The sequence below is a fragment of the Culex pipiens genome, chromosome 2, assembly GCF_016801865.2.
Source record: "Culex pipiens pallens isolate TS chromosome 2, TS_CPP_V2, whole genome shotgun sequence".
NCBI lineage: Eukaryota > Metazoa > Arthropoda > Insecta > Diptera > Culicidae > Culex > Culex pipiens.
Window position 1 is genome coordinate 166753945 of NC_068938.1, and position 13931 is coordinate 166767875.

The following is a 13931-nucleotide window of genomic DNA, read 5'->3' on the forward strand; positions in this document are numbered from 1 at the left end:
TCAAATTTACAATATGGGTATCAAACGAAGCGAAATTTTGTATGCTTCTTCGCAGCTCTAGTATATTTGGAATTAAATACTCTTGTTTTCACAAAATACCGTTTTTTTTCAAAAATACTCAAATGTTCACTAAATACAGACTCGATTGTCCGAAGTTCGAGAGGTTTGTTTGGAACTTCGGATAATCGAATCAGGAAAAAAAATTGTTTCGAATTATTTTATTTTCGTACTTTTAACAAAAAATTCGAGTTCTGCGACCTCATTCAAATCAGTATTTTTAGGTTTTTCCATTGCGACGGTATCTTTCTGCGGCGATTAATTGAAGCGCAGGATTTTATTTTTTTCGAAATTATTAATAGTTAATTGCCTATTAAATTACAACATGGTTTTTTTTTTCAATATTTGATCACCGCCATGATGGATTTTAAAATAATAAATAACTTTAGCGCAGTTTAGAGTTCATACTTAAGCTCGACAATTAAAAACAAGACAACTAAAAAAAAATTCTCGTTATTCGATTATCTGAAGTGATTTTTTTCCGAGACCTTTGGATAATCGAGTCTGGACTGTACCGTATTTTTTCGAAAATAATAAAATTTTCATAATTGGCAACATGGGTATAAAACGAAGCGAAATTTGGAATGAATTTCACTGTTTTAGAGTTTTTTGGATGAAATACAAAAAAAAATCACAAAATAACGTTTTTTTATTTAAAGTACCCAACATTTCTTAATTTGTAATATGGGTATCAAACGGGTCTCGTGGCGCAGGGGTAGCGGCTTCGGCTGCCGATCCCGATGATGCTATGAGACGCGGGTTCGATTCCCGCCTTATCCACTGAGCTTCTATCGGATGGTGAAGTAAAACGTCGGTCCCGGTTTCTCCTGTCTCGTCAGAGGCGCTGGAGCAGAAATCCCACGTTAGAGGAAGGCCATGCCCCGGGGGGCGTAGTGCCAATAGTTTCGTTTTTCGTTTCGGGTATCAAACGATTTGAAATTTTTCATGAATTTTCACTGTTTTAGAATTTTTGAATAAAATACTACAATTTTCACAAAATACCGTTTTTTAAAGTACTCTATCATGGGTATCAAACGATGCGAAATTTGGCATGATTTTTCATTTTTAATTGAGTTTTTTTGTAAAATACTAAAAATTTCACAAAATTCCTTATTTTCTCGAAATTAACCAAATTTTCATAACTTGTATAATAAGTATACAAAATACAGCATTTTGTGAAAATTTGAGTATTCCATTCAAAATACTCTAGAACAGTGAAAGAGCATGCAACATTCAAATTGTTAATACCCATGTTGCAAATTATGAAAATTTGAGTACTTTTAAAAAAAGGGTATTTTGGGAAAATTTTAGAATTTCATTCAAAAAACTATGAAACAGGGAAAATGCGTGCAAAATTTCAAAGCGTTTGATACCCATATTGCAAATTATGAACATTTGAGTACTTTCAAAAAAATACAGTATTTTGAGAAAATTTTAGTTTTTTATTAAAAAAACCCTAAGACAGTGAAAATGCATGCAAAATTTCAAATCTTTTGATACTCATTCTGAAAATGATGAAAATTTGAGTACTTTAAAAAATACGGTATCGGTTTTGAAAATTTGAGTATTTAATTCAAAAAACTATAAAACAGGGAAAATGCATGCAAAATTTCAAAGCGTTTGATACTCATATTGCAATTTATGAACATTTGAGTACTTTCAAAAAAATATAGTATTTTGAGAAAATTTGAGTATTTTTTATTTATAAACGTTACTTAATCCACCTTTAGGTGGTTGGTGCCTTCCTCTCATTTATAGAGTGATTCCAACCCCCCTAAAGTGTCCACATGGTTTATGGATCTCCCCTAACGTGATCGCAGCACCTAAGAGGTCCTAATAAAAATAAGTGATGAGTAAAAAAAACAGACTACCTACAGACTTTTTGTCAAGATTATACGGACACCGCCTTTTTTTTAAATGCTTGTAATTTTAGATAGGTACGTCAGATTTCAAAAATTCTTAATCCACAAGAAAGGTCATTTCATAACCTTTCTGAAAATATATAATATCGCAGGTTTTCATGCAAAAACCACTTTTTTTTTGCAAATTGTGAAGTTTATATGCAGCAGTTTTTTAAGCATAACTTTTGATTTGCTTCAGTAAATCTTATAAATTTCAATAGCGACTTATGGGACCCCAAGACGAATCGAATAAGGCTAATACGGTCAAAATCGGCTCAGCCAGTGACGAGATATTCCAGTGACATTGATTCGGTACACATGTCTACATACAGCCAAACACACAGACATTTGCTCAGCTGGTGATTCTGAGTCGATATGTATAAATGAAGGTAGGTCTAGGAGGTCTAACTAAAAAGTTCATTTTTCGAGTGATGTTATAGCCTTTCCTCAGTAAGGTGAGGAAGGCAAAAACCCTAAACCAAAATTTCAAATCTTTTGATACTCATTCTGAAAATTATGAAAATTTGAGTACTTTAAAAAATACGGTATTTTTTATGAAAATTTGAGTATTTCATTCAATTCAATTCAATTCATTTTATTTACCGAAATAACAATTTTACAACTTGTGTGAATGGCTGGTTCAAAGAGATTTGGTGTTCCTTGCAACTATTTCCTTTTCAATAACCGCTTGGTATCAGAAGGTTCTTCAAATGCAATTAAACAAAAACTAGGGAAAATTTGGCCAAAAAACCTAGTGAGATCGAAACAAGTATTTCATTCAAAATATTTTAAAACAGTCAAAATGCATGCAAAATTTCGCTTCGTTTGATACCAATATTGCAATGAGTATTGTCAAAGAATTCGGTATTTTGTGAAAATTTTAGTATTTCATTCAAAAAAATCTAAAACATTGATAATGTCAACAAAATTTTGCTCGTTTGATACCCATATTGCAAATAATGAAAAACTTGAGTATTTTTGAAAAAATACATTGAAAATTTTACATGATATTGTTGAAATAATGCCGATGTAAATATTTTTCAAAGTTTTGTCCCTCGGCTCTGGCCGTGGTCGAGGGAGGGGGGGGGGGGCAACAAATTAAAAAATATAAATATTGTAATAACAAGCAATAATTTCAACATTTGCATGAAAAAAGTGGTTTCAATTGCATTTTACACTAGTTCAGTTGTGTTGCAATCATTAGTTTTCAAAAAATGTAAGATTTGACGAAAACAAAAATTTATCGAAAACAAACTTTTTGCGATACTAAACATCATTTTTATTTTAAAGATCAGGAGGTATTTTTAAATCAACCGAAACATGCTAGAAATGATTCTAAATGCAGGGGAATGCATTTTGAATTGATTTCAGTTTACTGCACTTAAATTTATATTAAAATTTTCAAGTTTTTTTTAAATACTCGTTTTGCCCCATGATTTTTCGGGCTAACTTTAAACGGGGAAGGGGGGAGGGGTAAGACAAAAACTCTAAATACAATTTTTACCAGCCTAAGCCAATTTAAGAAAGATTTAAAAAACGAGTTATCGTCCGTTATCGGCGATAATATATTTCGAATATTTTGTCATCATGAATAACTTTTTGAAAGGGCTAGAAACACTTATTTTTCACATTTTTGAAAAATGTCACAAAGGTTCTTTTTGACTGCAGATTTCATTTTACATGAAAAATTATTGCAATATTTTGTTAAATCTTTTTTTATGATTTATTTTTAAAAACCACTAATTTTTCCCTAAAATCAAATTATGCCCTTAGTGGGAGTTTCTAAAAATCCTTAAAACTCATAAAAAATATATTTTTGGATCACAATTTTTAGTGACAAAGAATGATTTTAATAATCAGCAAAAAAAAAAATACCAGTATCATTTTTTTTTTGTGTAGTCCTCATCTATACCTAAAACATTGCCGAAACCATCAAATCGAATAAAAAAAGATCTTAAAAACACACATTTTAGATTTTTACAGACAATTTTTGTAGGGACAGCTGTCAAATTTGTTTGGAAAATGATATAACCAACTAATGATGCTAATTGGCTTCATTAGGCATACGAAAAGCACCCACATTGATCAGTTTGACAATTTTGGAATAAGAAGACGAAAACTTCTTCAGTTGCTGTGCAGTGTGCACCCTTAAAATTCTGAGTACTGTTATTCTTTTTTAAAAACACAAATAATAAATATCGTTTTCTTTTGCGTTTCTCAAAATTCCCATTCCAGATCCTCGAGAGCATCGCCGACAACATCGAGGAAATCGAGGAGGAGTACCTCGTCCTGCGCGATCTCTCCAAGCACCCCAACATACCAGACTTTGCCGGCCTCTTCCTGAAACGGGGCCTCACCGTCGAAGATGACCAGCTGTGGTTCGTGCTGGAGGTAAGTGACCGACCCCCTACAATCCATAGGTTCCAATTTTGTAACACACTGCGTAACGCCACCACCGAGTCCGAGTCCGCGTCTGTAGATCTGATCTGATTTGTGATGCTCTCGGAAGTGCAGATTTGTGAAAGGTCCCGCCCCAAGTGGTCTTCTCCGCGGTTGTCCAACCAATCAGGTTACGTTACGATTACACCGCGTGGGGTCCGTCGCGAAAGTCGCCTCTTTAGGCCTTTTCAACTGAATATGCATCAATTGACCGTGAACTTGGCGCGCGAGCTACTTCGGGTTGTACGACGAGACTAATTAAGCTGGATGGAGAAAAGCTTGCCTTTATCAAAATCGCGCACCAAATTTCGCTCCACGCGCTAATTGCGCGCGCTTAGGTGGCGGCCTTTAATTAAGAGAGGTAGCTCAACTTTGGACGTCGCCGGATGAAGTTGGTTGCATTACGGTCGAGCCTTACGACTCTATCATCAGCTGCTTCCGTCATCGATGTTGATTGGCTATCAAAGCGTATGCAATACGGCGTTAAACGCAGTGGAGTTTTTTAATTTGCTCCATCTGGTATCGATTTTTAAAAGCTTAATTTGATACTGAGTAAACTTAAACCAATATGAACTTTGATCAGAAATCAAAGATTTACTTCGACCTCAACCAGTTAAAAAACGCCTCAAAGTATGCAACACAATGCTGGTCTTCAAACTCCTAAATGTACGCCACCAAAAATTTCTCTCAACTGAATATTTATAAATTCAAACCAAACGCGGATTTAGGGTAAAAGATATCAAATTACAAGGTGTAATTCGGACGTAAAAATTAAGACGTACCTTTTACCTGGCATACACTTGATCTGGATCTCCAAGCTTTTGCGTTTATTAGTTGTGAAAACTTTTCTCCGTGAAAAAATGCGCAAAGATATTAAACGCGCGATAAACGCGTTGGATGAATGCGAAAATAATTAGTGCATCTTTTAACTTCGGGGGAGAGAGGTGAGTGCGGGTGTCAATCATGCTAATGAATATTGCATCGAGGTAGCAAATCTCTCACCTTCTGTGGGATTCCCTCAACTTTTAACTCTGTGTGCGTCACTTGGTGGGCGCCGATATCACTTGTTCACTTCCAAGTTTCGGAAATTTAAACGAAAATTCATGAGCTTAACGAAGTGTCCCTTTGGACCGCCAGCTGAGTATCGGTCACTAGGGATGCTCAGAGGTTGTGAGGTAGTTTGATTGATTTCTGGAAATTTGAAAAAAATTCCAATCAGTTTTGATCATTTTCTAAATAAACTTATTTAAATGATGCTGCATTTGAATATTAATTATAAATATAAATATTTTAATCAATTTTTCATAAATCATCAAGATATTTTTGCAAACTTTTATACACTAAAAAAGAAAAATATTTTAGAAATATTATACTTCTGAGCAATTCTCTACGAAATCGGTCTTTTTTCTTCAATTTTAATTTTTGCATTTTTTAATCCGGCTGAAACTTTTGTGGTGCTTTCGGTATGCCCAAAGAAGCCATTTTGCATCATTAGTTTGTCCATATAATTTTCCATACAAATTTGGCAGCTGTCCATACAAAAATGATTTATGAAAATTCAAAAATCTGTATCTTGTGAAGGAATTTTTTGATCGATTTGGTGTCTTCGGCAAAGTTGTAGGTTTGGATACGGACTACACTGGAAAAAAATGATACACGGTAAATTTTTTTTTGGTGATTTTCTATTTCACTTTTTGTTACTAAAACTTGATTTGCAAAAACACACTATTTTTTTTTTATATGATTTAGGGAACATTAAATGCCAACTTTTCAGAAATGGTAGGGTGGTCTGAAAAATTGCCATTTTCGTTGATTTTCGCAAAAAACACTTTTTTAGAAAAATGACCTATACATGTCTGGGTACCAAAAGTTGCGTCTTTCAATTACAAAAAAAAAATGATATCCAGACATGTTTAGGTCATCGCTGAAAATTTGAAGTTATCGAAATTTTAGTGAAATAGTTGATTTTTTTGCCGATTTCGTCATTTTCCAGTTTATGCGCGCGGCGCGTCGAAAAACACGGATTTTATTTTCAAAAAATCATATCTCGGAATCCTGTAAATGAACTCCTCCCATTTTTTAGTATGTTACGTAAAAATGTTCGGGGAATCCGATAAAAATATTTTTAAGACATTAGCTCTTTGGTCAAGACACCGTCAAAACGGCATTTTAATGTTTCATACGCCCTTTTCATATGTTAGGCTAGATTTTTGAAACTTCTTACTATTTTTCTTTGAAAGGCCAACTTATCACCTTTCATTTGCGTATAAGACAATTAAAATCGGTTGAAATTTGCGAGGAGTTACGATTTTTTGAAAAAAAGTGGTTTTTGCGAAAATTTACGAAAATTGCCATTTTCAGACCACCCTAACACGGCGTAGGTCACCCTAATGGCCAAACAAAAAAATACGGGTCTAATTATTTCGGCCAGGGAACCCCAAGACAAATTTTGAGCCCGATCCGAGCACTTTTGTTTTTTTCCATGCTGTTTTCGTGGGGAATTGCTGAATAAGTAATTTTTTGTGATACATTAAAAGACGAGAGAAAGTTAAAAAAATTACTATGCCTTTATTATTAAGATACAAATTATGGAAATTATTTAAGGGTGCACAGCAACCAAGGAAATTGTTGTCTTCTTATTCCAAAATTGTCAAACTTACGGATCCAATCCTGCAAGAATCTGATTGTAAAAATAGTCAAACTTTGTTGTGAATAACTACAACTAAAAATGAAAAATAATTTATCGAATGCACACTTCAAGATGTTTTACCGAATTCTGTAGCGAAAAAATCGGTAAAGTTTAGATCAATTAACCTGGGTGATGAATAGAGAGAATGCGTAACATGATTTTCGAATAATCCCACTTTGTTTACATCTGCAAAGTAGGAGGCTGTTCAATAGGGTGCCCAGAAAAAATGACCCCCTGCTCCACAAGCGGAAAACGGTTTTTTGGGTTATTTTAAGCATCTGTGTAAATTTTGAGCGAAATTGGATGAGATTAACCCATTGATACTCGAGCCTAAAGTTGGTGAAAAAAATGTTTTTCATACAAAAATTACTCATTTAAATCGCTAATTATTTTTCAGGATCGAGTTTTACAGCTTTGGTATGTTCTACAAAGTTGTAGAGCATTAAATTTTCAATAAGAATCTCACTTTTGGGAATATTTGGATGGAAGTAGCGTACCGTGCAGACCAAACCGTAAGAAACTTGGATTTTCCATACATTTTTTCGATTTTTCCCATACAAACTTCACCTCCGAGTATCAATGGGTAAATGATGACCGATTTTGCTCATATTTGGCCCAGAGTCCTAAAATAGGTCAAGGAACAATATTCAGCTTGTGGAGCGAGGTTTTAAAAAAAGGTCCCATATTCTGGGCACCCTACTGTTCAAGCATAAGCATGACTTTTTTCATATTGGTAAATGAGCTGTTTTATAATCAATAGTATGGGGTTTAATTTGTCTAGTTTTTGTAAATTTTTGCTGGAAAATTGTCGCATTTCGTTCGGTTAGAAAAGATTTTTCTTTTTTACGGGTGACGAAAAACTGCGGCGAGAGTGTCATTCTGCGATGTCGCAGATAAATTCCTTGTCCAGCGAAAAAACATCGCTAATTCTAGCGAAACTGATCCAACAAACAGAGAAGATTTTCACTAAACCAGGTTTACTAACTGAATTAAACAATAAACTTCCATTCATAATTATAAAAAAAATGACGATTTCGCCTTCTACTTTCTTAAGATTTCTTCACTTCAACTCCAGGTCTTCAAAAGCCACACATTTTTCTTTCCTGCAAAAAAAAATATATTTTTTTAATGATCGATAACAATACTCTCCCTTTTGGCGAACAGTAAATTAGTTCCACTTTGACAGTTCAAAACCACTATTCAGCACCCAGAGTTAACCATCTGTCAAAATGAACAAAATTCACCTAATAACGGTAGTAAGATGAACAATAATGAAGTTCTTTACCGTAGTAAGTAAGACTTTACCAAATTTGGTAGTATTCAGTTCACCGAACTGTTCAGCAGTTGAACAATCAGTAAAATTTACTGAATTCCGTAAAAATATAAGTGTGTACCTTTTGAAAAATCTTAAAATTTCATAAATTTCTTGGACCTAAGAAAAAAAATAGAATGGAATGGGATGGAAGAAATGCAACAGAAGTTCAATTCCCTTTAGCAACTTGTCACAATTACAGGGTGTCAAGATAGCACGATTCGATCAGAACTGCATTTCATATGAAGAGTGACAACATTGCACTGAGTTGCAGGATTGAAGTCGAGTTTTGGAAATCTGTAAAGGTCAAAAAAATATGTGGCATTGAAAGCAGCGCTAAATAACGTTCTTAACTAAATTCAGCCAAAAAATCACATGTGACAAAATATCATGATCACGATGAATTGTTATTACAAAATGTTTAAAACTACGCGATAAGATAGTATCTCTTCCCTGACAGATCAATATCTCTCTTGAGCACCCCTTACCCAACTCACCTTGCATCATCCCTACACGCTGGCTGCTGGTCTCCGCAGTCACTCTCTCACTCACCTTAAGGTGCGCAGCTGCTTGACACCGTCAATCTCTTTTCTCCTGAGAGCAAACACTATCAGCGCGTTGATGAAAATGCACCCACGCAACAAGGGAAAAACACGTCAAGACGTTGTGTTTTTTCGGTGAGAGAGACGAGAGCCTCTGCCTCCACCTCTTCCAAATTTCGCGGAGGTCGTCACGATCAGCGTTGGGAGTTGATCGCCGCGGCGGCATCGAGATAATTTGAGACCTCCACCGGCGGCTACTTCAGTTGATTCCACTACGCCGGAGGACACGGAAGTTACTCGGCTCAACTTACGCGAGTATCACCTTTTTTAAGCTTAAAACATCTTCAACAGAAGAAAACGTCGTCACCGTCGACCTAGCTATTGCTCCGCGTGGCAATAGTCAAATCTAGTGTCGTACTTGTGTCGGCCGAAATTCGCGAATTCTGATCAGGCAGCCGCGTTCTGACAATGCAATACCGCGTGTCGTGTATCGTGATTGTCGCTCTCGAAACCCCGGCCTGTCGCTTCGTGTGGCGAACGACGTCCCGGTTCGAGGTCGGACTGGAGGGAGCCGCAACCGCAACCTGCCAGCAGAACCGGAAAGAAGATGAAGATCCAGAAGTTGGGGTGGCCGCGTTGCCAGAACCACAACGAGCCATTGCAGATAAAAAGCAAATCAACGAGGACAAAGACCTGGTAGGTCTTGGAGTGATTAATCCCCCTAACAGTTCAAAGAACCACAAGCAACGACATCACCAGCAGTGGTACCACTCCAGTGGAACGTCCGAGTCCGCGGTATTCTGTACCTATGCGGAGTTTCCGCGAAAGGGTGGAGTTCACGTGCGTAGTGCGCAAGTCACGTGGATTTACCGGACGAAGAAGGTGGAAACGGGGGCGACCCTGACTAGTATTTACATTTTTACATACGTGCACATTAAGGTGAGCACGGAAAAGTGCCTGCTGGCGGATGAAAGGACTAAAGTGGACAGTGAATTGGCAGGAAGAGGCCTTGAAGGGCTGCTAGAACTGAAGCAGGTATTTTGGACGATGTTTGGGAGAATGTTGAGTGCAAGATTGTTGATATTATAATTGCTAAAGAGGGATGCTGCTATGTAAATTCGCTTCTGGTGCTACTGTTTTCGCGTTGTGAGTTGACATAAAATAAAGGAATTACCGGGATTTAAAAATAAATAAAATTAAAACATTATTATCTAAGATTACAATTCTCAATAATAATCTCAACTCAGGTATTTTATAATGGGATCATACTTGTATCAACTGTATTTTTTCACAGTTCATATTTACATTCTATAAAAGAATTATTAATATTATATTGAAGATTTTGTACAACTTTTCCGCGTAAAGAAATAAAACTTCATCGGAGTTATTTTATTTATAACTAATTTCATAACGAACACGTAAAAAAGGGATCCTTAGTACTATGTCAAACAAATACAGGTCGCAGGTTTTTTAAACCCCAAAACAATGATCTTTATGAAAACAATCCTTACTGATTGCCCGGATAAAAAATTACCATTTGATTACCATATTGGATCATACAATGACACTTTGAGAAATGGTAACTATTTGTGAAATCGTTTTTTCAATTTCCCAAAATTAAAATTTAACTATATTAAACTATTTGTGAACTGTTTGATTTAAGGTTACTTTTTGTCAAATAGTACTTAAACCATTTATTTACCATACAACAAACAGTTTTTTGACGAAAATAGTACTGAGTTTTTTAAGGTTACCATTGCTAACCACCCTTATGCCAGATGGTTAAACCATTTGTGAGATAGTAAAAATTCATGCCAACCATATAAATACCATTTTTAAAATAGTAGTCAAACATTTTTGGAAATGGTAGTAACAATATAGTTTAAAGTTCAATTACCATATGAAAAAAAGTTTTTATATGGTACTTTTTTATGCGGGTGATTGTTGATCAATATTGTCCAATTTGTTCCTGAAGTCAATTTTTTAACTTATTTAATCACAAATGGGATAAAATAGACCCCGGTTGATGAGACTGTCGCTAATCGACTTTTTAGAATGTGTTCAAATTCCATGGTACGTTTTTGAAACGTACCATGGCATTTGAACACTTTGTTCGTGGTTCCCATTTTCATGAACGCTTGTTCACGATTTAGGGAAATCTTTTTTCTCCGTGTAGTGTGTCCCAAAAATGGCGGAATTCTTCGGGCTCACCCAAATTTCGATAGGTTTTTGCCTCAGGAACAATGTTTTCATACAACAACAAAATCCCAAAAATCGTTTAGAACTCGCGATTTACGATTTTCGAAAAAATTGTCTGTTTTCATAAAAAATATCATGTTTTGTTCTAAAACCATGAAAAATGCGTTAAAATTGCCCCCTATTTCACTTTACTTAGGAGTTCTACCAATAATGTTCTTTATTCATATTGGTCCAGGAAGTCGTCATTTTTTATTGGCAGCATGTTAAAGTTGGAGAAATGATTTTTTTTTACGAATTTCTCTCAAAAATCCATTTAAAAATTTTGGCACCAAAACCAATACCATCAGCTTGTAGGTAACATTTTTCTGAACAATTTTGCTTTTTTAAGAATTAGTTTTTTGTCACTTTAGTGCCAAGATACAGCCATTAATGTAAAATAAAAAAGGAGAATTTTCAAAACTCTCTATGAGAACTCAATTTTCACACTAACACCACTGTTTCAGCTACTGCCAGCATTTTATATGTTTCCAAACTTTTTGCATTGTTTTATAACAGCAATTTGCAACCAGAATCTAAAGTTTACATTGGTTTGGTTGTATGTCGTAAGCGTCATGCTGACGAAATGTATTTTAAATTAACCGCCTGTAGTACAACAAAATCTTTTTTTTTTCGAGATATTGATGAAAATAGTTTTTTTTAGATTAAAAAACATATGTAATAATGTAATTAATATTTTTTGAAAAAACGCTATTTTTATCAAAATCATGAAAAAAAAAAGATTGTGTTGTACTAAAGGTGGTTTATTTTATATACTTACATAATCAGTACTTATATGTTGAACACGGTTTGTCAAAAAAATCGAGATGACTCATAACAGATTTATACGTAGAAACCTTCCTGAGTCAGATTATATATGATTCAACATATTCTTTCGGTTAACATTGAGTTGAGTTGAGGTCTGATTTATATTTTTATTTGGAAGTTAATAGCAATTAAAGGAAGAAGACAAAAAAAAACATTTTGAAATTTGACATATAACAAAGTTTATTTACAATTAACTAAAATTACTTCACTTGAACAAGTAACACTGTTGGGTGACTTGTTTTGATAATTTATTTGTATTTGAGCATCATTTAAGTTTCATTTGACCCAATGTCACCTCCTCAAAGGGTTGAGATTGAGTAAATTTTCAAAAGATTGGCATTTAAGGAAGATTTCATCAAATTCCATCATATTTTGGGAAAATGTTGGTAAACAATGTATGAAAAATCCCACGTCTTTGTTATTAAGAAAATTCAACAGATGTACACTCAAACCTCGATGGTTTGACACCAACTGTTGTCAAACGAACGGGATCACTTCTAAGTTTGACACCCCGTTTAAACACGGAGTTCACACACTCTACCAAACGTTTGCTTTGATGGTGTGCGTGAGCGCCATGTAAAAAGTGACAGTTCCTCACTTTTTAGTTTGACTTTGTCAAATCAACGGTGTACAAACTAAAACGTGTCAAACGAAAAAGTGACCAACCACCGGGGGTTGAGTGTATCGTTTTTTGATTTTTTGGAAATCTAACCTCACCCCCTCCCCCCCCCCCCCCCTCCGAGGACAATTTTCCATATAAAACGAACATGCACAATCGCAACCCAATACGCCCTCATTTTTGGCAAATAATGGTCCTATTTTCAATGTTAAAAAATGAAAATAATGTTGAAGTGATTTTTTTTGTTCTTTTCCATTACAAAATATTTTGAAATTTTGAAACTTCAAGATGTCAATACTAAGTGTTTAAGCTCTTTCAAACAAATACTTTTTAATTAAAAAAAAAAACAGAAAATTTCACACAAATTTCATAACATCAATAAGAGACAAGTAATATGCAAATAAAATTTTGAACTTATACGATTGCTACAGTATGCAAACAAAATTGTTTCTTATTAGAGTTTTGTTTAAAAATGTGAAAATTCGTTCTCATACATTTTTTTATAATTTTAGACTCTCAATTTCATGAACGGCCTAAACGGCCAGTCATTGAGCAATTTTCAAAAGCGCTCGGGCTGGATGAATTATAAAAACAAAATAACATTTGACCATGTCATATGAAAACAAAGTCTTCCAGGAAATTTTACGAATCATACTCAAGACATCATTATCGGTAATCCATGATATAAAATTAAGGATTTTTTACGCCACTCCAACAAAAACGGGAAAAGGACTCGAAGCGATCTTCAAAATTTTGTAGGGTACCAAAAGTAGTGTTTTTAAATTTCAATAAAACGAGACATTGACGAGGGTACATTGTTTATGCTAAGTTATCCTTTTTTTAAGAACATTATTTTGTCATAACTTATTTTAATTATAACATAAATAAAGTCTTAAGTGGACAATAGGTTCTGTCTTCTTAAGACAAACAAATAAAAAAAAAATCAAATGCGTGCGAACCATTTTCTAAAACCATTTTGAAAAAGTTATGATGCACAGTACAAAATAATGTAAATTTGGTAGCTATAATTTTGGAAGGTTGAATATTACCTCTTTTATGATGTAATTTTACCTTCATTAAGACTGAAAAAAGTGACATTACACCAGAAAAGTGGTAAAATTACACATTTCCAGAGGAAAAATTACACCTTTTTTCTGACATAAAAGATGTACCCCTTCCCAGATGTACACAGCAAAAAAAGTAGTAATCCAGCTGCGTGTAAAAGGCCTGGGTGTAAAATAAATATTGCATTATTTTATGCAATGTTATGTGATTTAACACCCTGAAATATGTAGCCCATCAGTATGGG

The 13931-nt window shown here is 34.5% G+C and overlaps 1 protein-coding gene across 14 annotated transcripts in view; it reads left to right on the forward strand.

Moving 5' to 3' along the window:
* LOC120421728 (myosin-IIIb-like) overlaps positions 1-13931 on the forward strand; it is a 330131-nt gene that overhangs the window by 281491 nt on the left and 34709 nt on the right. For all 14 annotated transcript variants that reach the window (XM_052709031.1, XM_052709037.1, XM_052709034.1 and 11 more), the window contains one exon: positions 4194-4349. In XM_052709031.1, the coding sequence (XP_052564991.1) occupies positions 4194-4349 (156 nt within the window). The remainder of the gene's footprint in view (positions 1-4193; positions 4350-13931) is intronic.